Below are 27,416 nucleotides of genomic sequence, written 5' to 3'. Positions count from 1 at the left end.
TTCTATATAAGAATGTCTTTTTTTACATTTTATGTTGCTGTCCTTTTTTTCATTGATTCAAGCTGTAACATAAAAAGAAAACCACAATGAGGTCAAGGTTGAACATCAGTTAAAAGAAGCATGAAGACGGGAAAAAGCTGAGATGTTTAGCACAAAAAGCCTAACCCAGAGATTCTGGAAGCATATTGATAAGACTGCTCTCTGAAAAATGTGACTGTTTTCAAGCTAAGAAATGTTCCTGCCTAACCAGTTTAAATCTGTTTTTACTTCCTCAATCATATCGTAGGTATTTATTTCCTGAGTTTTTTTCTCCAACTGAAATGAAAAACTTGATTTGAAGCATCTCTTTTGAGACAAGTAATGTCCCCTCTGACATTTTCAAGACGTTTATGAGTTAGAATACATCTTTCTAAAAATAGAAGACTATTTTTGTTGGGAGCGAGGAGCCAGCAGACAAAGAGCTCTAACCAAACCCAAACACTTTAGTGAAGTGCTCACGAAAAAGTTTTAGGTCTGAGCTTTTTCTAACAATGATATATAAATATTCTCATAGATTGTACGAGCGGTGGCTCCAAAGGTTAAGATAGGACCCTGAATGTGGTGATGAAGATGCCCGTGGTCTGCGGAGTCCTCCTCTAGTGAAAAGCTGGCGATGAATGAATGGAGGGTAAACACAAAGACACACACTCAGCTGCAACTTTCATCATTTTATAAAAATATTCTCTATAAAAAAAGGTACAAAAGTAGAAAAAGCGAGTCTCTTAAAAAGATAAAGTCACTGAGTTTAGTTCCAGAGGAACCATGATGAAGATGATGACAGCGAAGCACTGTGTTCATCCAGGCAGCATGCAGCAGTTAGCATGGGTGTGTTAGCACGCGGTGCAGACGGCGGCTGATTTTTTGGCTGAGGGGGCGGAGCTTGGCGTGTGCAGCAGGCTGACAAACAGGAAGAGGGTGGAGGTGGGCAGGTAGATACAAAGGAAGAGGACAACATCTTCACTCAGACAGAGTACGAAGTCGCTCTGCTCCGTCAGCATCCAGTCCACCAGCACCCCCACCAGCAGGTAGTACACCTGGAACTCCTGAAGCTCCTCCCACTCTTCACCCTCAACCAGGTGTGGCCTCGCACTCAACCCTGCGATCTCTGATGAGCTTTTCCGCCTGGTCACACCCCCTTCACCACCGCATTCACTCACCATGGGCTTCATCTCCGCCCCCTCTGACACCGCCTCCTTCACCCGGCTCCGCCCGCGCTCTGCTGCTCGCCCCAGCCGCCTGCTGCTCTCCACGAACTCCTGCAGAGGATGACCAACCAGATGAAAGTCCGTGAAGGCTTCCTATGTTTGAAGAGGAGTTCCCCTGGGATCTGTCCTGGGGCTGCTTCTTTTTATCAAATTATTTGTCAATAATCTTAAAATAATAGAAATTATTTCTGCTGATCACATCCATCTCTACATTACAGAAAATAAGTTCCATTACATCTCGGACTCTTTACTTTAATGATAAATCTCAACTTCCTATAGTTTTCCTGAACTAAACTGGTTTCAAACTGAATTTCTTCTTGTTGGTTCTAAATGCCACGTCTCCAATAAATGACAGCTTTTGATAGAAACACGTAGATGGCAAAGTTTCTTCTTTGCTTCTGTCAGACTTAAGTTCAACATCTGCATCTTTAAAGCACTTTTTGTCTGTTCCCACGTCAGTGGGAGAATCTGCTTAGTGAAAACTGTTTGCAGCTGTAGCTGTTTTGCTTTTTATGTAACTTGTTTTAAACTAGTTTAGCCAAAGTATTGCTAAAGGCTTCTTTCATGTGCTGCTACAATAAGTTCAGGAGACAACTAATTTATCATTTAATTTAAATGATCCTATGGAGCTTAAGTGGACTCATAGCAAAAAATGAAATGGTGCCTAGAAATAAAATAAGCTAAAATGCCAAATTTTTATCCTGTTACATTGATTCATTCATTTTCTTCCGTTTATCCCTTTCGGGGTCACGGGGCTGCTTGCCTGCAGCCTTGAAACATCTGTTATTTTGTGAATTTCACCTGTTGCAGGTCATTTATGGAATGTAAGCGTGCAATAAATGAGGGAATACAGTAAACCCTTTTTTATCGCGGGGGTTACGTTCCAAAAAGAACCCGTGATAGGCAAAATCTGTGAAGTAGAAACCTCTATTTTTTTTTCAATTATTATACAATTAAATACTCTATTATACATTGAAAAGAAAGAACAAACCATTTTACAGGCTCAAGCATTTGTTTCACAAATAAAAGTCCTTTAGAAACTTTTTTTTTTTCAACAAATAACTCTGTACTGTCAAATAATAATTTTAATCATCAATGTGAACAGTCAGAAGGCTTCAAATCGCGGAGATTAGCCCCGCCCACCGCAACCCGAGTAATTGTATAAAATGGAGAAAATATAAAAAACAATTATGAAAAAAATACAAAGTACAGTGGGACAAATATTGACAGGTGTATTTCATTGCTCTTCAGACAGAGCCGCTGCATCCTGACTCCACTCTGCAGTGTTTTCTTCTTGATGCCCGCGGTGCAGCTGTGTTTGTTCTGGAGAAGAACATAGTGATAGGCAGTTGTTGCTCTTTTTCTATGGGTTTTAGAGAAACTCGAAATTGCAAGAGAATTTGCACGTACGTGCTGTTAATTTGGAAAGCTGTTTTACGTACGTGTACCTATTAAACTGCAGCGTTATTTTTTTTATTTTTTTTTTTTTTAACCTTGTCCTGTCCAACAGCTGGGCAAACAGATGAGAGCTGAGGGCCTCTTGTGTTGGACATATTTTACTTTAACAAGAGGGGTTATTAATCTTCAGACAAACCAAAGGTATGTCTGAATAAACCCCTTTTGTAATTGAGGCCAAACTTTATTAATTTCAAACATGTTTGAAGATCTTTGGTGTTGGACCGGACGGAAAAGGAAAGAGGGGAAGAAGAGAGAGGGACGTTAGAGAGAGGGGGGGAAGGAGGGTGATAGTAGGAGGGGAAGGGGGATAAGACCATGAAGCAGCATAAAGCAACAAGTTTACTGGTTGTTAATCACCATGGTAAGGCTCAAATGCAGTGCAAAAAGGGCGGAGCCTGTCCACACACACACCCAAGTGTCAAACACACCTGCTAGCTGCAAAAATGTCCATCTGTCGACATGTACACAAAACAGATAGTGCTCACACGCATACTTATGCCTTAAAACCAACTAGTGTGAAACATTTCAGTCATTCAGTCACGCAAACCGCCAGTGCAAAGGTGAGCTAACACCTGTGCTCAGGTGAGTGCTCATGTTCTTCTAAAATGGATGGTGGAATGTGTAAAGAAGGAGGGAGAGCGCCCAGCCATCCCCACCCCAAGACCCCCACCGCAGCAGCAGCGGCAGCCGGAATCCCCCCCACGCCACACGGAAACCGGCAGGAAACAACCGCCGCCCGGGCGACCAAGCCCGCCACACAGGCCAGGGCCAGCAGGACCGCCGCAAGGCCCCCAGAGCCAGAGAGCAGGGAGGCACGGAGGGAAAGAGAGGGCCGCCCCAGCCCAACCAGGAGAACAGCCCCCCCGCCGCGCCGGGAGAACCCAACGCAGGGCCCCACCGGAGAGGGACGCCCACAGCCCCAGACGAGCACCCCACCACCACCCAGGAGTTCTGGGCATCCCCCCGCCCCAACCCCAGGTACGAGCCAGGACCCCCCAAGGGAGACCCGCTCCGCACTCCAGGCAGCCATCCGCCCGGCCCACGGTTGGTCCAGGGAGGAGCAAGGCAGGGGCCCGCCGCCCCCGCCCAGGAGGGGGGAACCCCGGGGAAAAAAGAGGGCCCACAAGGGGTGTTGTAAATATGGCCCGACCAGGCTCGGCCACAGTTGGAAATTTGGCGGGGCCCAGCGCTCAGGAGCAAGGACCAGAACCCACCCCCCAGGGACACCAACACCCCCCGGCTCAGATGTAATGTGAACCCCCCCACCGCGCGGAGAGAGCACCGCCGGGCCCAGGAAGCCGGCACCCCGGGGACACGTCCGCCGTTGCAAAGGGGCCCGTACCCCCCACCAGGGAAGAGGCAGGGGACAGATGGTCCTAGGTCCCACCTTCCTTGCAAAATGTGTATGCGTGTATGTGTGTTTAAGAGGGTGTGTGTGTGCATGTGTGTGTGTTTATGTTGGGATGTATATATTGAGGGGGGAGGGGTGTGTGTACTAAGGGGGGTGCAGTTAAAATTGGCGGGTAGGGCATTAAGGGGACATCTCCTGATTACTCACAGTGATGTCCCCTCACCCCCCCCACCAAGGGGCCCTAAATGTCTAAGGTGCGGTTAAAATTGGCGGGTAGGGTGCCAGGAGGACATCTGCTGCTTGCTGGCAGTGATGTCCAAGCACCCCCCCTACCAAGGGCCCTACATGTCTAAGGTGCAAATAAAACCGAAAGAGGGGGGGCCCACTCCATACGGCAACCATAGGAGGGGGGGCCACTGCCTAGTAAACCCCCCCCCCAAGGCTCTTCGCAGGCTAAGCCCCCCACCCCCTCACCCTATTATGAGGTTATATGAGGAAGGGGGTAAGTTGGGGACAGCTGGTAGACTGTCCCCCGGTGGTCAAACAGCTGTCCCCCGCCCCCCCCCCCCCCCCCCCCCCCAGCAAGGGGGCCAGGCCCACCCAGCCCAGGGGCCCCACCCCCGGAGGCGCCGACACCCCAGGCCCAGCACCACCCACCCCACACAGAGGGAGAGGAGCCAGAAAGCGCCAGCCCCCCCCGGAGCAAGCCCAGGCCCCCACCCCCAAACGCCGGCCCTAGAAGAGCTCTGGTCAGGCCTCGACGGGACCGAGGCAGCCAACCGGCCGGGGAAACCGCCGATGAGCGTTATTGACGCACAGGTAGAGAAGAAGCAGAGTGACTTTTTAGCCAATCAGAATGCAGAACACATTGCGCGATGCAAATCCGTGAAGTAGCGAAACCGTGAAAAGTAAACCGCGTTATAGCAAGGGATCACTGTACTGTATTTTATTTTGAATATGTTCATTAATGATTTTCTTATGCTGTCCTATCATATTGAATGTCAATTCAAAGATGCCTGTTGTTAAACTGAACTCATCTCTGAACTGTCATGTTGTTTTTGATGAAGTTGGCTCACCATCAAAGCTTTGTCCATGAAGAACTCCTTCCCCGGCGTGCCGTCATTGTACTTGGTATCAATGGCAAAGCACAGGAAGAGGACGTCCACCACGATCTCAAAGATGGACAGGAAGCAGTGAGCCACCAGAAAGGAGAAGAGACACACGATGATGAGCGGCAGCAGCCACTCGGTGTAATCCCGCTGGTAGTTCAGGAGGAGGACACCGGCGAAGGCCGTCGACGTCATGATCAGGATCTGAGAAGACGAGAAGAGTTTGAGCTCTGAGCCCCAGGTATTATAAAAAGTGTTCGCAGGTCTGCTTTGTGCTGGACGGGCCCGTCTTTAAATAAATACATAAAAACGCGCTGGACCATTAAATGCAGGTTTCATTCAGATCAGAGCGGGCTCACCAGAACGATGTCGACTCAAGCAGAAAAGAACAACCGCATCCTGATCAACTACATACAACTAAAACCAACTCTGGACTGTGATTGGTTGATCAACAGCCAATAAGGATGCAAAACTGTGAACTTTAAAAATAAAAACATGCAAGATTGCACAGGAAAAAAAAAGCAGGACAGTGAGCTCGCAAAAGGTGAGCTCCCTGTCCAGGTCAGGGGTCACGCTGCACCCCCCACACCTTACACTGCCGTCAGAGCAGTGAGTTTTATTGTTGTGTATTTGTTTATCATATTTATTTGTTTCTTTAATCGTGTTTGTTTCTTTTGCGTGACGATCAGTTGGTTTGTTCTTTTCAGTCTTTAAAGTTTTAAAACTTTAAATGTTTAAAAATAGTTGACATCCTGGATGTTCTGTTCTAAGGGGTGGTGCATGAAAAAAGAATGAAAACATCTAGGATTAGTTAAAAACCCTAGCTCTAGTTCATCCTGGTCTGCTGGGCTGGACATTGGACTTCCTGTCACATCCACATAACTGCTAAGCTGTATAAATGTCATTCTATCATTTATGAGTATTCCTGAACGCATCAGAGTGTTTTTAAGGCCTGTCAATCACTTCTGTTGCCATGACAGCAGCTTTACCTTTGTTTTTATCGGCAGAAATTCAGAGGCTGCAGAGGTTATCTGTCTGACCGTCTGAATTAAAGAGCTTGGTTTTTAAATTTTTGGTTAAAATTACATAAATTATATTTTTTATCATTGGTGGTACTTTATAAACAAAATAAGGCAGCACGGTTAGAACGAAAACAAAACTCAGAATGACTTTCTTCCTTCTGGATGGTAGCCTGTTCTGGACCATAGTTACCTCGTGGAATAATTCTCCATGGTAACCAAGTTCAGACAAAAATAGCATAGACTCAGCTTTTGAGCTAACAAGTCATGGATTAGTTCAGCCAGAATTCCTGGAAGATCCTAACGTAATCGTTTATCTCGGTTTTGTACGGACACCCTCGACTCCACATTAGGCGTTCACAGCTGCTTTCCCCATCCAGGTTCTCTGTTGTTACTCCCACAAAGTATCTTCACCTGCTTGTTAGTCTTGTATCATCACCATAGTTACAGGTTTCTCTGTTTGTGAGTATTTCAGATTCCCCCGAGTCTTCTGACAAGGATTCTCCAAAAGAAACCCTTTCTGTTGTTATTCCTTCATTCACATGTGAGGCCTGTCTCATCCACACAGCAAGCCTCCTCACCATCCAGCAGGAGAACTTCCTCACCTTCGCCAGAAAGAGCACAAAGTCTCCGATGGCGTTGATTGTGGCGACGCGCAGAGCGTTTTCCACGAGGATGACGAAGGCGTCACGTGCAGACGTGCAGAAACTGGTGCTGTTGATGGCTGTGGCTGCATATGCATTCTGGAAGAAGGAGAGGGAGAAGGAGTGACCCTGAAACCGGACGAGGCCCCAGGAGATGGGCAGTCAGCAATACCTGATTGAGATAGTTGAGGCACTTCTCCAAACACCACAGACAGCAGATGCACGTCTTCAGCAGGAGGCGGGCGCACACGTTCTCCTGAGGAACAGGCAGCACGTCACATGATGGCGCAGAACCACAAGGACTCTGTGACTGAAAAAGCTTCTGTACCCGTCCTTTCAGCTGGTTGTGGATGTACATGAGAATGAGTCTGGGGATCTTCACCAGCGTGATGATGAAGGATCCCTTGGCAACTGTGCCAAGGTGGTACCGGACCAGCCTCAGCACCGAGGACAGGATCGGTGTCACTGGGAGCCGGTTCTTGTCCCTTCAACACAAAGGGGATTTTAGAATGCAGGTCCATCTGCCAGAACCTCCATCTGAACCTTCATCAGCAAACCGCTTGGAGCACAACTCGTCTGGACTCACCTGGTGAAGTAATATGTAACAACGGCTCCTGCCACTGTCATCTGCTGGCAGGCCAGGATAAATTCACTGATCCAGACCAGACCCACAGCATGGTACCAGGTCAGGTACTGCAGAGGACCCGTCAACCTGAACTCTGTCAGCCCTGTCTCCTCGTTCTGCTCCGGGTTCCCTGTGTAACCAGAACCCAAGTCAAACATCAGACACATCAAAAAGAAAGAACTTCAGAGGAACTTTCATCAGATTGTTCTATGATGACATTTGAACCCACACAGCAGAACTACTGTTCAACTGTGAAGCTCTCATCCAGCTCACCTGCTTGGTAACCCTTAGAAATAGTAGTCTATGAATAAATAAATACAATAATAAAAGTAGTAAAGATTAGCTAAAAGCCAGGTTGAAAAGATAGGTCTTAAGCCTTTTCTTTAAAGCATTAATGCTCTCTGCGGCTCTCAGGTCCTCTGGCAGACTGTTCCATAAACGGGGCCATAGTGCTGAAAAGAGGCTTCTCCATAGGTTTTGGTTTTTACAGCTGGAATGGTTAGAAGACCAGTGCCAGAGGATCTCAGGGTCTGCGAGGGTTCATGCTTTACTAAAAGATCTGATGGATAAAAAGGGGCAAGACCTTTAAGACATTTAAAAACTGTTAAAAATGTCTGAACAGTATGAAACAGGGTGCAGACTAAACTTCAACAATCCACTGAAACCTTCAAATAAAACTCAAACAGGAAATAAAAAAGGTTTGATTCTCCTGTTTGTCCTGTTTAGCAGCTGAGCAAACAGGAACAGAGAATCTTTCGGTTGGGACAGATTCTATTCATACAATTCGGCTTCTATTATACTCCTTTGTATTTGAGTCTAAACTTTAATTATGTTTTGTTTTTGTTGTTATAATTTAGCTCTGGACTGGACAGAAAAATGAGAGAAAACATAAAGAGAAGAAAGAGGTGAAGAGATGGAGGGAACAGCCAACCAGAAAACAAAACCTTTCAACAAGAGAGAAAAGCTCAAAAATAGACATTGACGCTTGTTAGAGGCACGACGTTAACAAACTCCTAAATAAATATTCACAGAAGGGCTGCATTAAGCATCACGCATCTACATACTCACATACCAACACGAACAGCATATTTACCCAGATTCACACCTTTACACATACAGTACATACATGCACCAACACACACGTGTTTCATTCATCAGGTGTTTCTGCAAGCGCATAAACAACTGTGTTTCTGCAGAGGGGAGCAGACAGGTTAGTTCAGGTGAATGGGTCTTTCCTAGAATGCACCATGATGGTACTAGATGTAGAAGGGAGGGTGTGAACCATTGACTGTATAAGAGAACTGGACTGAGTGACCCCTCCCCCCGGCGTTTCAAACAGGAAGTACTGGCTGGTTTCAAGAATCCAAAACCCCTTAGACTTCTATAGAGAAATAAACAGCTGTTACTCAGTCATTCTATTGGTCAGAATAATCATTCTGGCTCTCATACCTTTTTTTTTTCATGTCCAGCATTCAAAAAGTTTGACACATTTTTTGCAGCGCGCTTTTAAGTGGTACGGGGGCGGCCTTCCACACTCCTGATTGGCAAGAGTGGTTGCCATAGAAATGTTGACTCTAATTGACTTGGCCCAATCCCTGCTTCCTGGCAACATCTGGCTCCAACATGGCAGAATACTCGGTGCGACTAAATTGACTTCATTTGGTTGGAGACAGAAGTAAGACATTTTTAATGGGTGACGTCACACTCACTCAGTCCAGCTCTCATATACAGTCCATGATGTGAACCCCAGACCCCAAAACACAGGCCGTAAAGACCCCTAGGACCCCCAAGGAGAAGAGCCTGAGAACCTCCAGCCCCTGGACAACTTGATACCAGTCAGAAAGAGGGGGTAGGACCACAGAGAGTTCCAGCCTGAGTCTGGAATCCCCTGTGGACATTAGACTGGATGCTCAATGTCCAGTCCAAACCCCCACCCATCCCAGATGACGTACCGCCACACCACCACCTCAAACAGAGGTCTTACTGCACCTTTGAAAGCCTGCATGGTCCCCTAGACAGCTACTCTTTTATTTACAGTAATGGTGCAAATACAAGGCAGCTCTTTTTCCTGACGTAAATATAAATGTGCCACCTGCAGACAGATTTAAGAATGAACACATTGTTCCAAAATCAGCTGAATAGGAGGAACAAAGCCATAGTGAGAGCTTTGATCAACTGTCAAACAAAGAAGCAGACTCCTATTATGCAGAAGTTTGAGATCTGATAAAATTCTTTTTTTTTGTTTTTTTGTTTTTAACTTGTCCTGTCCAACAGCTGGCAGGCAGATGAGAACTGAGGGCCTCTTGTGTTGGACATATTTTACTTTAACAACAGGGGTTCTGATAAAATTCAAACACTTAATTCGTACACATACCTCCCACCCCACCCTCCACAACACGCTACAGTAAATTTGATTTTTTAGTATCACATGAGTTGATGGTTTATTGCTCCCTAGTGGTCATTGCAAAGGATACAAAACCTCCCATCATCCGTGACTAATCAGCTACCTCTTGTCCTTTTAGGGATTCTGGGTAGTGTAGTCATTTCACATCATCTGATTTTTTTTTTTGGTTCTCTTAATGTACCCTATACACAGGTATGCTTTATGTATGAATATAGACTGTAACAGTCTCCAATCACTTACTGGGCTTCATAATCCAGCCATTTTATGGTCCTGAAAAAATAATTATAATGAGCAATCACTTCAAATGGTGACTTCTGCTGTTGATTGTTCCTGTTTGGCTCAAAATTCTTAAAGCTAAAAATCAACACAATTTAATGTCTTGAGTGAATGTATTTGTAACATAGCTTTTTTGATCTTTGCGTTGAAATGTGAGCATTGGCGTTCTCTGAAAATGCCATTTACCTCTGGGATAATCAAGTATTTTGATTCCATGTAATTGTTAACTGAAGATTCTCTACATTGTAGTTCTAACGTAAAACTATTGTTTTGTTGTCAAAATACTGATACTGTACTTTCTCTGGTATGATGCTGCAACCCTGAACAGAATGATTCATACACCCCACCCCCACCTCCATATGGCCCGTTCTGATGACAACATGGTGCATCTGTTCTCCAAATGCTGCAGAATAGGACTGAGGAACTGTGACGAGGCTTAAGAGACCACAGGCGGTGAAACTCTGCAGCTTCCATAGAGACGACATCATTGGCCCAAACATCACAGATTATAGCAACTTCTGATCTCTTGTTTTTGCATCTTGTCGTCATCTAATCCTATCATATCACAGCTTCATTAGCCTGAACAAACCAAACGCAACACAGTGTTAACGCTGTCTGAACACAAAGTGGTCATTCTCACACTGAAACAATCTGCACACGCTTTTGTTTGTGTGTGTTAGAGAGAGAGAGTCCATGTTTGACCAACCACTTGTTCCCAGGAAGAGCAGGACCAGGATCCAGTAGATCCAGAAGAGCAGCAGAGCCAGGAAGGTGACGAAGGGCTGCAGGGTGAGGAGGGGGAGGTGGATGAAGACCTTTCCTGCCACATGGAACAGAGCGATGGTGAGCGCCACCCGCTTCCTCATGAACAGCATCAGCAGCAGCAGGATGATCTGCACACAAACACTGGGCTCAGTTCTGCAGCCGAACACCGGTTTCCCTGCCGCTCAGTCATACGTACGGTGAAGACACTGGCGGACACGGCGTACACCAGCAGAGCCTGCCCACTGTCAGCACTAAGCTCCGCCTTCATCTCCTCCTTGGCCTCCTTCGGTAGTTTGGGGGACGTGTCGTTGCCGTACAGCCGATGGTCGATGTAGAGCCACCAGAGCACGCCGGTCCCCGCTGATGCACAAAAACAGGCAGGTCACATGACATGACTCACTGGGTTACCCCTGAACAGGAAATGACCTCACCAAGGGATCCAAGAACGACCAACGAGGTGAGGATCCAGACGAGGACAGCCGAGATGTACCGGATGATCACCATGAGGATCATGGAAAGAGCTGCATGTCAGAGACAGAGGACAGCATGATGCCTTTGCCCTTGCAGGTCACAGGAAGTGACAAAACACCTCATTTGATGTCCTCACCCAGAGCGAGAACACACAATCCGATAATGATCTCTTTACTGGCGGCGACGCCGGCGATCAGGCGGTGCAAGACACTGCTGTCGCCCACAAACGTCACCACGGCCTCTGCAAACTTGGCGTAGCATGAGACGTCCACCGGGGTGCAGCGGTTAAACACCGGCAGAGGCTTACTGAGGAACGAGACATGGAGATGCTGTGAGACGGACAGACGATGGACTGAACGTCCAGAAAAGGACAGATGTGGAGGTACCTGGGAGGAACAGGAAGTTTGGGACATTTATCGATTCTCTCTGGGAGACCGGGATATTTGTGAGCAGCTAACTCATAAGAACACAACTCCGATCCTGAAACAACAACACACAAAGGTCAGCTTCATCACAGGAGACATAAAACCATCATCTTCACCATCATCACAGATATTTCTGCTGTTATCGCTGGGGTAGAGGTTCTGCTGGTTCCGGTGTCAGTCAGTGACGGGCCTCAGGTGCTACACCTGAATTTTGTCCTATTTCAAATGGTGACAGCAGCTGATGTCACATGATCCAGTCCTGTTTCTGTCTGCAGTTAACAGTGAGGCTCAGACCACCGCATGGCACCAGCAATACATCTGACAGTAATGCAGCCTTTGTTACTGTACGCTCTGAGCGCGCCCAGTTCAGTGTGACCTGCAGACGCTCCGTCATCAGGGTGACGTGATGGCGAGCGTGCAGACAGCTGCCCGCTTCCTCAACAAGACAAGGCTCTGACTCGCGATAAATGACCCCTTCACCTGCTGACTACATTTCCCATCAGACCTCTGCCCCTGCTGCCACAGCCCTTCACCCTGTGGGGTGGTGACCTCACCGTTGACCATGGCGAATCTCTTCAGGTCCTGGTAGGTCTGCAGCTCCTCAGCGGGACACAGGGACACACACAGAGCCACAGACTTGATTTTCCTCTGAACTATGTCGATGTTGCAGGGATCCAAGAAGAAGACGAACCTGCAGAAGATAGAAAGACACATCTGCACAAAGGAAACCAACACTGATGTATGTGATGTGTGTTAAGGCTGGGTTTGAAAATTCAGTTTATCAAATTCTACTCTTAAAAGATACAATATTCATTCATAAAAAAAAAATATTCTATTTTTGGGGTCAAAGAACTTCCTTATGCTTACATTTTTATGGTAGGAATTTTTCATTTAATCACAAAAAGTTTGGTTTGGGATTTGTAACTTACTAAATCAATGAAACTAAGTCATAACCTTGCCAATGATACCCAACTGAGTGGAAATATTCAGCCTGCAGTGACAGAATTACACACAGGAGTTGCACTGGGAGCTGCAGAAAGACTTGGAAGATCTTCGGTAAACTCTCTCTGCTGCTAGAACCTGGGTCCCACCAAAAGCTGAAACAAAGCAGATCCACTTTGTGGTTCCCCTGAAAGCTTCTCTGAAGCAGAGCTCTGTTCAGCGCAGCTTGACCTACTTTCAGACACAGAGAGCCACTAAACTCACGGGATGCCGTGGGAGCCAAAACAGAAAACTGACCATAAGAATCCTAAAAACCCTAATAATTCATGTGACACAATACTTTTCTTAGTCCACCATAAATTAGTAATCATTTGTGTATTTGTGATCAATTTAGTGTAACATCAATTTTCTATATGTTTTAATGTTTTCCACATAGTTGGGGAATCTTTTTTTTATTTTATAGGACACTTTTGGGATGCTCTGCATTGTGGCAACTCTGACTACTCCAACCATGTGGCATCACACAGGAGTCTAAGTTAGACCTTGTTAGAAAAAGCTCTTGGAGGAGACAATGTAAGAAATTTGACCCACTTCTGTTCAGAAACTGATTCTAAAGACACAATAAACTAAAGCAGGCCTTACAGGATTCAGGATGGTCAATGAGGGTAACAGTGAGCCTCAAAATGTTACCTGATGAATGAATAGACAAAGTATAAAAGTACTCAGAGCCCTGAGGTTTACCAAAGATGACGATGCTGTGAGAGGAAGGCCCTTCATCTACACCAGAGCTGCCCAACCCTGGTCCTCTAGATCCACCACCCTGCCTGTTTTCCAGTCCTCTCTGCACCGCTCTCTGCTGATAAGCTGACTCAGATTTCTCCTCATCCTGACTGAACACACCTGATCCAGGTCATCAGCAGGGAGCGCTGGAAACCAGACAGGGCGGCGGATCCTGTGGACCAGGGTAGTCCGACCCTGGTCCACACGAACAAACTGAAATCTGTCAGGAAAATATGATTCAATGCAGCTGAATGTAAGTTTCTGTCCGTGTTTTAGTGTGTTTGATGTCATTGATCTGTAAGTCAAACTCAGTCCAAATATCAAGATTTCACAGCAGATCCTCCAGATCTCAGCTGAGCAAAAAAGTAGCTCTGAAATCTTCTCTCTATTTTTTATCAGCCACTCGTCCTGCAGGTGGAGCTGCTGGTAAAAATAGACTCTGTGTGTGCTTGTGTGTGTGCGTGTGTGTTTGTGTGCATCTTTAAGCAGCTCTGTTGATGAGTCAGAGCTTTCTGTCAGCATATTAAAGTCTCCCAGCGGACTCTGAAGGCTCTGTGTGTTCAGGTTCCAGATTCACAAAACACAACAGTGTGATTATGTTGCCATCAGACATTTTCTGCACTTTACTCATTTCTTCATCACCTTTTTTGTCCATAGGTGTCGACCCAGACCTCATCCATGTTTATAAAAGTATGTTATTCACCTGCATTTTGTCCAAACTCCCTCACTACTTAGAGCACTAACTTTTGTCTGGGTCTCTGAATCTACAATTCCAAAATCTGGTTCCCCTAAAATTTCCTAGAAGTCTCTGCAAAAACCTAGTGAGCACTGATGCTCAGTAGGTTGCTGAATGTAGGCCACAATGCATTGTGTTTAAACAATTTGTCTTTGAAGTAAATGTTTTTTTAAGAACCATCCACGTTTTCATCTTCAAAACACAGTGGATTCATAAATAGTCTTCATAAAAACTTCACATTTAACTTCAACAAATGGGTGATGTCATATTCAGTGTTTAAAACTAAAAAGTAGAGAGCATAGTGTCCAGATTACATTAAAATCCGGGGCACTTTGTCGTTTTTGTAGGGGTCAGGGAAAACTGAGGGAATTTGGTCACAGGCCTGGATATAGTGCAGGCTGCAGGACCGTGAACTTTTTCTTTAATTCCACTGATGTTGCCTGAGTTTAAAGGTCTGATGGGATCTGTTAGAGACAGTTTTTACATGTGGCAGAAAATGCCAATAAAAAGTATTTTCATCACTTTAAGTCCCACTCCAATCATCTTTTGATCTTTTTTTTAAAGCGTCCCCAGTGTTCTTTTGATAACAATTATGCAGTTTTTACCCTAAATCAATAAACTCGTGTTGTTTTATAGAACATAGTTTCTGCAGAATAGCAGAAGTTCATTTGAAATTTACCTCTGGGTTGTGGGTGGGACTGTCGGCTCAAACACTCTCCTGCTAGCTTACAGCCCCTCACAACCCCCACCTAATATTAGCGGTGCAACAAAAAAGGCGAGTAATAATTGGAGCTATCCAGGTGAACGGTTTAGATCCAGATTCCAGTTCAAACGAGGAAAACAAAGACGTTTATGGATCTATTTGTCTGCAGGTGGACACATCAAAACAAGATAGATGCATCCACTGGGAGTTCGAGGCCTGCCAAGCATATTTCTAAAATACGATCTCACAAAGATTTGAAAAAAACAATTATTCCAAAATGCAGTTTTAGGCTTAATAATCCTTGTATATTGTTGGAAAATGCATATAAGTTATCTCATATTTGCTTTTATGAATTACCTAGCTATATAGGTAATATAATCATGTTTGCAGAAGTGTTTGTGTCCAAGTTCTGTTTCACAGGGAGGTGAAGGTGAAATTCTTGTCCTAGCGTCTTCCCAAGATCAGCATGTTATCTGCTTCCAGACCTGAATCAAAGGACGCTGTGTTAGTTTATCCGTGATAAAAGACTTTGCAGGGCCAGAGATGATGTGGGAAGAATGTGAACGGATGGACATGTAACAATTAATGTTTTCTGCTAGCGCTGCAGCTGTGTTCTTATCTGTTTGCTCTCCTTAGAGCTCAGCGCATATGTAAATTAGGGAAACCCGACAAAGTTAATAAAAGGGGAGGCGACAGGCATATGCGCCAGAGCGGAGAGAGACTGTTACTGGGCATTATTCTCTGTTCGTTCTTCTCATCAAAGGTACCTCAGTCTGTTTGTCTTTCTTTCTTTGTTTTATAATTCAGATGTTGCAGGTTGTTTTAACCCAACAGTATGCATATGTATTCCTATGTATATGTATATTTCATTGTATATGTCCTCCATCATGAGAAAAAACACCACAAGAACATGTTAAAAACGCAAAAAACATGATTGTCATCAAAGTGGTTCTTTAAAAGTCTTACTTATAAAGTTCTTCTGTGAACATGGGACCAAAATGACCAACAGTGACTGTCTCAAACAGACAACAACCTGCTGTTTCTGAAGCAGCAGAAATGGGGCGTGTGTGTAAACATTACAAATCCAACATTTATTCTAAAATAAGAAAGATTAATTATTTTACATAAAGAGAACCAAGGGATTGATTTTCAGTGTTTGAAGCATGTTGGACATCAGCATGAATCGAATCTGTTGCATTTTTAATAGAAATAAAGAGTTAAAGGGAATCCGGGTTCATCTAAGCCTGATCTACAACGATGACTCTTGTTCATCCACACATTCCTGCAATGCAGACGGTACAAACACACACACTCACTTCCTGTCGGTGTGGTCGAGGCCACTCAGTCGCACGCCTTCGATCAGCTCGTTGCGTTGGCCGCAGGTGTTGCCATAGCTGTCATATCCGAAAACCAGGCGAGCGGCGCCGCCGGTGACGATGGTGAAGCCGCAGATGCTGCCCTGCAGGACGCACAGGTGAGCCTCAGCATCAGCCGCCATGCAACAACATCACAACACAGAGGAGGAGCCAGGGAGACCAATCATGAGTCAGAACTTCAGTGAACCACCTGAACGTCAGAGGACTCAGCTGAGGATGAGGTCCAGGAAGAACCAAAAAAAGAACCCAAAAAATCTGAGGAACACTGGATGACTCCCAAATCAGCTTTCTGTTTGGGTTCTTCTCTGCTCATCAAACTTGTGCTTCTATATCTTCTTTCTATTCTGCTACACTCTCAGACTGCATCTCACCAACCGATGGTTTGTTTGAGCAGGCGTGAGCTACTGATTCACATTCTTTCCTCTTTTGACCTCCAGCTGGGAGACTGATCTGACCAATCAGGGTCTACTTCCTGTTTGCACCTGAACATCAAACATTTTTTTCAAGTCACAGTTATGAGACCTGAAAAGATAAATCAAACCTTCAGAATGACCTGTGAAGGATTCAGTCAGTTATCCAGATAAAACAGCAAATCCATTCAGGCAGATGAAGGTCAATCATGATGATGGCTTTTAGTCTTTCATGTGCAGCCAACATGAATGAATGAACAAATGAATGAATGAATGAATGAATGAATGAATGAATGAAGGAACGAACGAACGAACGAACGAACGAACGAACGAACGAACGAACGAACGAACGAACGAACGAACGAACGAACGAACGAACGAACGAACGAACGAACGAACGAACGAACGAATGAATGAATGAATGAATGAATGAACGAATGAATGAATGAATGAATGAATGAATGAACGAATGAATGAATGATGTTGTCTTTGAGCTGCCATTTCTTCTCAAAGCAGCAGAACTCCAGCATCACAGGAATGTCTGTTTAAGTTGAACTCCACTTCATTTTGACATTTTTGCTCTTTGATGGTTTTTCTTTCTTGTGTTCATGTCTAACGCATCAACCTTTGAAAGGGTCTAAACAATTGTTCTTTTGACTCTACAGAAACAGGCACCTCATCGAGATTTCCAACTTCACAATTTTTTTTAACCTTTTTTTTACATGTTTCACAAAACCTAAAACATGAAAAAGCTTTTTAGAAAAAAAAACCATTTAAATAAGTTAATGAGAATTGTCTTTCATTGTGATTTTTTCTTCTTCCTAACGAAGACATTCAAAGTAAAACTACAGGGCGCTGTTAGCCAAAGCTTCCTAGCTTGGTTCCTTGCTTCCTAGCTTCCTCTTTGCAAGAATGATGTTTTTTTCTGGTTTGCAGTGATTGAATATTAGAAGTGGGTGTGGTGTTGCAAGAGGGGGGAGGGTCTAAAATTTTGACTGACAGATCCAGCAGCCTTCCACATTGAGCTCTGTTCTTTTCCTCAGCAGCTGCAGAAAAACCTCTTCAGTTTAGCCCAAAACAGCAAACTCACCGCTTTGTTCTTGTCACAAAGGAGAACTTTGTTCTTGTTCTCCAGCCTGGCTCGTAAGAACAAATCTTTCTGTCTTGGTTCAAACCCGCTTTTAAAAATCCTTACAAGGTAAGTTTGGATGGGATCTAATGATGTTTGTATTCTGACCACAGGTGAGTCCTCTGGCCAGGTGTGAGTGTGAACAGGGTAAATTTAAAAACTGCGTTTGTCCAAGTGCACCCCACCTTTTTTTAACCATCTAAAGTATCATGAGAGTTCTTTAAGGTTCAGCCGCTCAGCAGCCTTTTCTGCTCTGATCCTTTATATCACACGTGTCAAACTCAAGGCCCGCGGGCCAAATGTGGCCCTCCGTGTCATTTTCTGTGGCCCGTGAGAGGATAAAAGTTTTTCATTTCTTAAAATAAAAAATAGAAACTGGTCTGCATTTATTCATATCTAGGGGGAATTGTACTTGAAATATCAGATTGGGCAACTAAACATGAGGACTTAAACACTGTCCATATAACTTAACCTGATAGAATCAAATGTAAAAGGATTTATGCTAGAATAACAAGCAAACATATGTTTTCTATGCAACTGGAATTGTCACTTTAAAAAGTTAGAATAAATGAATAATGAGTAATTTAACATTAAGGAGTAGTTAAATGTATGTTTCATTACATTTAGTTAAGTGTATAAGCTATATCTGGCCCTTTAAGGACAACCGCTATGCTGATGTGGCCCTCAGTGAAAATGACGTTGACTCCCCTGATATATGCAAGTATATAAAAAACTCATATTGTTCTTTACCCATTTAAAGACAGAACAATACTTCTAAACATTTACTCAGAGTACTTAGTTACGGTACTTTGAGATGAACACTGAAACATGTGAAACTACGGTGGCCCAGAAGGGTCACAACACAACACATTAACTTTACACACAACACATTAACTTTACACACAACACATTAACTCACAACACAACACATTAACTTTACACACAACACATTAAATCACAACACAACACATTAACTTTACACACAACACATTAACTTTACACACAACACATTAACTTAACACACAACACATTAACTCACAACACAACACATTAACTTTACACACAACACATTAACTTTACACACAACACATTAACTCACAACACAACACATTAACTCACAACACAACACAATAACTCACAACACATTAACTCACAACACAACACATTAACTCACAACACAACACATTAACTCACAACACAACACAATAACTCACAACACAACACAATAACTCACAACACAACACATTAACTCACAACACAACACAATAAATCACAACACAACACATTAACTCACAACACAACACAATAACTCACAACACAACACAATAACTCACAAAACATTAACTCACAACACAAAACATTAACTCACAACACAACACATTAACTCACAACGGAAGTAAAGCTGCAATGGAAGTGCTTTTATTCTGAAATTTCCACTGGGCTGAGTGGCTAACTGCCTAACAGAAAGTAACGTCACAGTGAGCTGTGGAGGGAGCATGTTTCTTCTACAAGAGAAGCTAGCAGCAGCGTTGCTAGATTGGGCGGTTTTGGGTGTAAATTTGCGGTCAAAAATGCATAATTTGGGCGGTTTTAGGGTCGGTTCAGCGGGTTCTTTCCCACTCATGAATATATAATAGCGGCCTACGTTAGGCCGTGTGGGTTTTGGAGTTCTACTGAAGCTCCGTGAACGGCAGAGCTTAATGGACCGGGCTCTGTATTCTAACCTGTTGTTGGGGGAGTGCAACGCCCCGCCTCTTAGAAATTTGTTTTCATTAAAGCCTGACAGTAGTGATCTCTCCACATTTGTCGTGTCAAGTGTTGGGGACCGCGTGCAAATGTGTGAGAGGAAGAGGGAGGGGAAGAAAGGAGAGGAGCGCGTGCAGGGACTGGGAGGGTGTGTGGGTGGGTGGGGGGTGTTGGGGACCGAGTGAGTGTGAGAGGAGGGGGCTGAAGAACGGAGAGGAGCGGAGCACGTGCAGCACAGAGAGGGGTGTGAGTGCAGCACGGAGGAGGAGTGTGCGTTAACATTGTGTAGCTTCTCTTGTAGAAGAAACATGCTCCCTCCACAGCTCACTGTGACGTTACTTTCTGTTAGGCAGTTAGCCACTCAGCCCAGTGGAAATTTCAGAATAAAAGCACTTCCATTGCAGCTTTACTTCCGTTGTGAGTTAATGTGTTGTGAGTTATTGTGTTGTGTTGTGAGTTAATGTGTTGTGTTGTGAGTTATTGTGTTGTGTTGTGAGTTATTGTGTTGTGTTGTGAGTTAATGTGTTGTGAGTTATTGTGTTGTGTTGTGAGTTAATGTGTTGTGTTGTGAGTTATTGTGTTGTGAGTTAATGTGTTGTGTTGTGAGTTATTGTGTTGTGTTGTGAGTTATTGTGTTGTGTTGTGAGTTAATGTGTTGTGTGTAAAGTTAATGTGTTGTGTGTTAAGTTAATGTGTTGTGTGTAAAGTTAATGTGTTGTGTGTAAAGTTAATGTGTTGTGTTGTGACCCTTCTGGGCCACCGTATGAAACACTTCAGTTAAACACTCGGACAAGCTCTCACATCAAACACTGTCCTACCACACACTAGATAGTAATACAATGTAAGTGAGTACTTTATTTGCCTAGTACTGCAAGTGACTCTAATGCATGAATGTTCACACTCTTTTACTGTAGTCCTGAGCGTAAACTAGTACATCAATGGGTCTAAAACTAAATAAAAGGTTATGAATGACAGGGTCTGTCAGGCAGTAGTATTACAGTACTACAGTATTCAATATACAGTAAATAATGTCCATTAAAGTCCCACTCCGATCATTTTTTGTTATAGTGTTTCCAGTGGACCTTTCATTATGATTTTGTTGATTTTAACATAAAAATGTTAAAAGAAATCCTGTGTTGTTTTCTAGAACTTAGTTCCTGCTGAGCAGCAGGAGTTCCTTTGAAATGTGACTTGGTCCCTCTCCATCTTTCATGTGTTTACACTCTCTCCTGCTAGCTTACAGCCCTTCACAACCCCAACCTAACATTAGCGGTGTAACAAAATGGTGATCAATATCAGATCTATCCAGCTCTACAGTTTAGATCCAGATTCCAGCTCAGACGAGGAAAACAAAGACGATCATGGATCTATTTGTCTGGAGGTGGATGCATCAGAATGGAGCAGAGCAGGGGAGCCTGTGGCCTGCTGATTGTATGTAACAGGCTTTATCACTCATCATTTTTTCATCTGCTCCTGATTCACAACAATTACAATAAAGACATACTCATAAATAAAATTTTAAGCTTAATTTTCTTTAAATATGCTCTCCATAATCAGATAAATGCTACAAGAACATAATAAAAACGCCAAAAACATAACTTTCATCGGAGTGGATCTATAACGTACAACACTGAAGTAGTTCACAATATAAATTTGTGGTACAACTGTAGTATTTCTTCATGTGTTGCCTGTTTACTGCTGTCCTACAACTGAGGGTAATGTGAGATTTTCATTAGCTGTTGGGGTCTGGGATTTGAACCCCTGATCAGTTGGCTGACGCTCCATCTGATGTCCACTATGTGGTACTGTTACTGTGCTGTCAATAATAATGTGTTATGACAGAAGAAGGACTGTATTTGGACTGTAGTTTAGTATTGGTGAGTATTGGTGGTATTATTGATCATATTGCCTCAGTTGCAGCATTAGACAAGTACTATTGTGACGGTACCGTACTGTAGTAGTACTGTAATACAGCGGTGTGCGTGCAGTGTGGTGCTGATGCAGCTGTTCTGGTTACCATGCCGACGCAGAAGACTGTGAAGAGCAGGAACCAGGGCAGGTCTGTGCAGCTGCGGTCCTCCAGCGGTCTCCATTCTCTCTTTGTCCTCTGAAACACACACGCACACGCACAGTCAGCACAGCCGGGCCTGCAGGACTGAGGCGGGCCGGGCCGGGCCGAGCAGCGAATGCTCTCGCGTCTCCCGGCCTGTTCGGTCGGCTGGGCTCGGTGTCATCCCGAACCCGGGCGCTCGGTTCCAGCTGGGTCGGCTGTTGACGTGCAGCGGGCCCGGTTCCCTGCGGCTCCCCGGGGAGATAATGGGATTAGAGGAGAGCTGCAGGATGTAATCCCCGTTCGGCCTCCTCCCATCACCGGGACGGTTTTCCTTTCACGGTTTAGAAACGTAAACACGCGACGCTGAAGGACACACGGAGAGGAGGACCGTACCGAGCCGGCTCGGGCCCAGCCGAGCAGAAGCGGGCCGTGCTTACCTCCGAGCTACCGCAGCATCCCATTGCAGTCAGGGTGGACGTGCCCGGAGCCTCACGGAGCCTCACGGAGCCTCACGGAGCTTCACGGAGCCTCAGCTCAGCGGCGGCGGTTCTCTGGGCTCGGCAGGGGGGTGAGGGGAGGCGAGCGGCCCCGCGGGGTCCCGGAGCGGAGACGGTCCTGACGGTCAGACTGAGCGCTCCGGCTCGCTGAGCATTCTCCTGCCTCCAGGTGCCGTGCTCAGCGGGGATTAACGGCCGAGGATTTGTCCGCCACACTTCCTGGTGGGCCGTCAGGTGCAGCGGCCATCCATCTCATTGCGCGTGCGCAGTGATCGGCCGCGCCGGAGCGCCGCAGACGCAGGCTGCAGTACGCGCTCTGACCACTAAGTGGTGACGGACGGAGGTGGCGCTGTTTCCCCACCGGAAACCCCCCCTCACCCCCTCCCCTCACTGGGAAGGAGGACCGTTATAGCGAAGGAAGTCCCGTTTGACCGCACTTCTGTCTGAATGTCCAGATTTATTGGTTCCTTCTTGTAGAGCATCAAACAACAAACACACTCATGACATCTGTGAACAAAAGCCCCTGGAGTCCATCCGGAAACCTCCCAGCATCACTTTGGATGAAAGATGCTCTGAAGTTTACACAACAGCACCACCACAGCAGAGCCAAGCCATACTTCTTGTTTGTTTGTTTGCTTATTTATTGATGGATTTAAGTACTCATTATTCTTTGTACGTGGGGGTCATGGGTCATATGTTTTAATGGAGGGGAGTGGGAACGGTGGGTTGGGTTTTTACTGTAATATTTTGTTTTTTCTGTTTTTAATGTTAAAGCGCGTCGAGCTGCGCAAAATGCATGAGAAGCGCTATTTTATAAATGAAGTTTGATTTGATTTGAAGTTTGATTGAATTTGATTTGATTTGATTTGATTTGATTTGACACAAACAGAACCGGGGCTGAACCAGGCTGACGTCCCCCTGCTCTCCTTCACACTTATCGCCTAACACTCCTGTGGTGAACACAGCAGGGTCTGGCTACTATACACACAAGAAATGAGGACGTGAAAGTCAAAGCCCTGGTAAAAAAAGCAATACCAGGAGGAGTATAGCATCACTTAAAGTAAAAGCCATGACTCAAACAGACAACCCTAAGAAAACTAATTCAGTTTCAGAGATGGAATCATGTCTGTAGCAAAGAAGCAGCACACAGAAGTTCATAAAATCAGAAATGGTCAAACATCAGTCAGTCATAGGAATCAAACAGAAAATTACCTGGAGGATTGTGTGTGGTGAGAGTGCAACAATCGAGTATTAGAGAGGATTTGAGTTTTATTTTCCGTTTCACATTAAACAGTGGATGTAATTCAGTAGCTGGCAGTTTTAAATGACCTGTAATTTTTTAAGACTGAGAAAAAAATCCCATAAATGTTGTTGACTATAGTTCCATCTCTGGTAGAAATGTTTTTCAGGACGTTAAAGACCCACACCAATAGAAAAAAGAGGTTTTGGTGTTCTTGACATATACTTGCAGGATTTTTCTCATGATTGAGGACAAATTAAAAGAAAATTAAGCTTGAAATTGCGTTTTTAAGCTTAATGATTCATTCATATCACTGAATCAGGAACAGACAAAAAATGCTCTCTGAAAAGGCTTGTAGCACTGACATAGGTGCTGCAATCAGCAGGCCACAGTCTCTCTGCTCTGCTCCATTCTGATGCATCCACCTGTAGACACATAGATCCATGAACGTCTTTGTTTTCCTTGTCTGAGCTGGAATCTGGAACTAGTACGACTGGATAGATCTGATATTGGTCACCATTTTTGTTGCACTGCTAATAATAGGTTGGGTTTGTGAGGGGCTGTAAGCTAGTGGGAGAGAGTGTAAACAGAAGAATGATGGCCAACAGTCCACAAGTCAGAGTTGAATTTCTAATGAATCCTGCTACTCTGCAGAAACTATGTCCTAGAAAACCAGACCGTTTTTTTTTTTTTTTTTTTTTGGTTAAAAACAACTTTATCTTAATTAAAAGACCACTGGGAACACTTTGAAAATAGATCAAAAGATGATTGGAGTGAGCCCTAAAGAATTTTTGCACAGGACTGTGGGTTGTTTGTAACCCCCTGCACCCCCACCGCTAATTGATGACCCTCCGTGAGCTGAATTTCCTGCTCCTGCATGCAGGCATGTTTGCTGCACGTCTGCAGATCTGCAGTCGTGATAAACGGGGGCAGCGCTACTGTGGCATTGAAGCCAGGTCTTTGTTTCACTCCTTCACCAGGACAGAGCTCCGTTCATCTCCACCAGTCACCATGTACGGTACAGAGCGCATAGCACACAGCGACACACAGGCAGTGTTCAGACATGTAAAACTGCTGCCCAATAGGACACAGAGACCTGAACTGCAGTGGAATTACTGAAAGGTAATCAATCTGTAGTAAATAAGCTGTATTTATCAGTTATCGTTCTGCTTTCTGATTGGCTGTCATGTTGCTACGGTGAGATGAAACAAATTTCTCAAAATAAAAAAAAAGCTACTTTTGCAGTTTGAGCTGTAACTGCAGATACAAGTTGGACACGCAGAGCTTTTAGATTATAGTCTTGCTTTGATTTTACTTTGATTTTGTTTGAACAGAATTAAGCCAAGTCTGTTTTCACTTCCTGCTTCATTTTGTAGATTTTTCCAGGCTTTTCATTTTGCATAACTTTCTTACCTGTAAAAGAAGTTTAAGTTAGTTTTATGTATGTGTACTACGTATTATTAATTTATGTGGCACCTTAAAAACAAACATTAAAAGCTCAAAAACATTAAAAACAACAATTAGCAGATCAAAACAATTAAAGGTAAAAGTGTAAATTAGTATAATAAAGCATTAAAAGCACCAGATCAAAACAAAACAATAAAACAGTCAAACACACCAGCCTGACTATAAAAGCCTGTTTATAATAATAGGACTTGAGAATTTCTTAAAAAATGGACAGTGAGGATGCCTGCCGACTGCTCAGTGTTTCACAGTTTTGATGAAACACTGTTTTTTCCCCTCTGAGCTTCCTTTTGGACCTCTGTCCCTCCACCTGATCTGAGGCAGGAGCAGAAGTGTATCCTGTTAGTCGCCCCTTCAGTATAATATAAGCCTGTAGAAGTTGAATCAATTTTGAGAAAATGGAGGGAATGGGTTGCCCTAAACCATCAAAACACGAGTTAAAGCAACTTAAAAAACAAAAAATTAAATTAATTCTGTTTGAGGTTCAGGTCACAACTTTACACTTCAAGTATGACCAGCCTCTTTTACCTAATTATGAGCATTTTGAGTTTATTCACATCACAGACAAACTTAAACTGCTCAAGTCAGACTTTTCCGAACCAAAAGGCAGTTTCATTTCTGTTTTCAGTCTTCTAAATCTGGAGGATCTGCTCATACGGCCCCATGCTATTTTTATTTCTGCCACTCAGAAACAAAGAATGTCAACATGGAATCCATCTTAATTTTAGTAACGTGTGCAGAAATATCAGTCCAAATATAAACCCTCCTTTGTAAAGACGCTCAGGAAGAGATGGTACCTGAGACCTTGCCTTACTCTGTCCCTATCAGCGTCAGACGAGTCCAGGTTCTCCTTCAGAAACATTCAAATGTTTGAAAACATTCCTAGTCTGCAAGTGTTTTACTGCAACAGGGAGAACTTCCCCAACTCCCCAGGAAGAATTTCCCCATTGTGGGATGAATAAAGCATAAATTCTTATTATTATATTATTAGAACAAACACATCAAGAAGATCTTCCGTCAATGCAGAAGTCAGTTGAACGCATTTGTGGTGCTCATCTGACATGATTTGTTTGTCCAATGGTAACATGCAGAAACAGAACGTGCTGTTTTGCTTTGAAAATCCACCAACTTCTTTATTCCTTAACAAAGTTCTCTCTGTTTTCCATGATTCCTTCCTGTCTGCCTGATCCTGAAATCCACAGGATTCCTCCGCAGAGCTCTGAAGCATGATGCATGGAGAACAACAGTTTGACCACACTCACAATTTGTCCCATTCACAGCGCCTTCCGTCGTCCAACGTCAATCACGTAAATCCCCACGTCAATGATGGACAGAGCAAAGGAACAGCAGGAAAGGTTGGAATGAATTTTGTAAGTTTTGCTTTAGACCAATGGAGTCTATGTACAATTTTAAATTGAGTAATCCTGTGATGTGAAGAAATTGAGGAAGAGTATATTCTGTCCAGAGCTTTCTCCCATATCTTCTCAGTGATATTTAAGCCTAAATCCTCTTCCCATTGGGTTTTTAGCAATATTAGAGGTGTCTTTTGATTTGCATTTTATGTGTTTAGCAAGCAGTAAATGTTCTCGATTGTTCCCCTGACGCTTATTTTAAATTTCAAGATGGATTCTAAAAGTGAGTCAGGGGGGCAGGACGGGAAATGAGGGAATGAAGTTGAAAGAAAGTTTCGAAGTTGAAGGTATCTAAAGAAATGGGCGCTGGGGATATTGTATTTAATTACAAGTTGCTCAAAGGATGCAAACATACCATCAATGAATAGGTCCTCAAATGAAACAATGCCTCTTCTGCTACATTTCCAAAAAGCTTTATCTGTAGTCGAAGGTATAAACCGATGATTTTTATTCGTGGGTGTACATTTTGTTGGCTTTTGAGGGAAAACACTTCCCTAAATTGTCTCCAAATTTTCAGAGATTGTTTAACTATGGGATTTGAGGTGTAATTTGATATAGGTTCAGAAAAAGGAAGTTCTGAACAAAGCAATGATTGTGGAGAGGCATGAGGACAAGAAGCTCCCTCCATATATAACCATTTTGGGTTTGTGGATTTGTTAATGTTTTTCTACATTTTAATTCATGAATCATAGAGTTGACGCCGAGCGAGGAGACTGAGGAGCTGCAGCTTTGATCTTCAGTCTTGTTTTCAATTCAAACTATTTGTTCATTTAACTGATCAAATAAGAATACATCTAAGTTCTGTCTTTGATTCTCAGAGAGCCTTCCTTAATATTTGGACTAAACAAAGTTCCTCACAGTTCTTCAGGAAAGGACAGCCATGAGGGTGTCGTCAGATCTTACCTTTTTCCGGAGCATAACCTGCTGCTGGGAGCTTGAAGAAAGCCGCTTAGGGTCCATGTTCCTGTGGTGCTCCTGAGGAGTCCAGCAGAACCCTGGTGCTGCCGTCAGACTGAAGACTGCAGCGATGTGGGCCGTATGGAGTTGCAGAGGACAGAAGGGCTTTGTGATATTGTTTACTGCTGTACCAGGCTGAACACTGAGAATGTGTGCCTGTCTTTATGTAGTTGTGAGGAC

General features: G+C 44.1%; 1 protein-coding gene across 10 annotated transcripts in view; it reads right to left on the bottom strand.

Moving 5' to 3' along the window:
• slc44a1b (solute carrier family 44 member 1b) overlaps positions 1 to 27,350 on the bottom strand; it is a 32,984-nt gene extending 5,634 nt beyond the window's left edge. The window contains exons 1-15 of one of the 10 annotated variants that reach the window (XM_020701722.3): positions 27,183 to 27,346; positions 21,631 to 21,720; positions 16,269 to 16,411; positions 12,346 to 12,482; positions 11,753 to 11,846; positions 11,503 to 11,672; positions 11,327 to 11,416; positions 11,092 to 11,255; positions 10,837 to 11,023; positions 7,412 to 7,580; positions 7,154 to 7,310; positions 6,998 to 7,081; positions 6,787 to 6,924; positions 5,130 to 5,366; positions 1,197 to 1,295 (exon numbers count right to left, since the gene is read on the bottom strand). In XM_020701722.3, coding sequence (XP_020557381.1) covers positions 1,197 to 1,295; positions 5,130 to 5,366; positions 6,787 to 6,924; positions 6,998 to 7,081; positions 7,154 to 7,310; positions 7,412 to 7,580; positions 10,837 to 11,023; positions 11,092 to 11,255; positions 11,327 to 11,416; positions 11,503 to 11,672; positions 11,753 to 11,846; positions 12,346 to 12,482; positions 16,269 to 16,411; positions 21,631 to 21,720; positions 27,183 to 27,239 — 2,016 coding nt within the window. In that variant the 5' untranslated portion in view covers positions 27,240 to 27,346. Of the gene's footprint in view, positions 1 to 694; positions 1,296 to 5,129; positions 5,367 to 6,786; positions 6,925 to 6,997; positions 7,311 to 7,411; positions 7,581 to 10,836; positions 11,024 to 11,091; positions 11,256 to 11,326; positions 11,417 to 11,502; positions 11,673 to 11,752; positions 11,847 to 12,345; positions 12,483 to 16,268; positions 16,412 to 21,630; positions 21,721 to 22,103; positions 22,439 to 27,182 lie in introns of those variants that run through there. The other 9 variants (XM_020701723.3, XM_078953885.1, XM_020701721.3 and 6 more) reach the window with 9 other exon arrangements.
• Between the last annotated feature and the right edge of the window lie 66 nt (positions 27,351 to 27,416).

The sequence above is a fragment of the Oryzias latipes genome, chromosome 10, assembly GCF_053564925.1.
Source record: "Oryzias latipes strain Hd-rR chromosome 10, Olatipes_Hd-rR_3.1".
NCBI classification, from domain to species: Eukaryota; Metazoa; Chordata; class Actinopteri; order Beloniformes; family Adrianichthyidae; genus Oryzias; species Oryzias latipes.
This window is presented reverse-complemented; position numbering and strand designations above follow the sequence as displayed.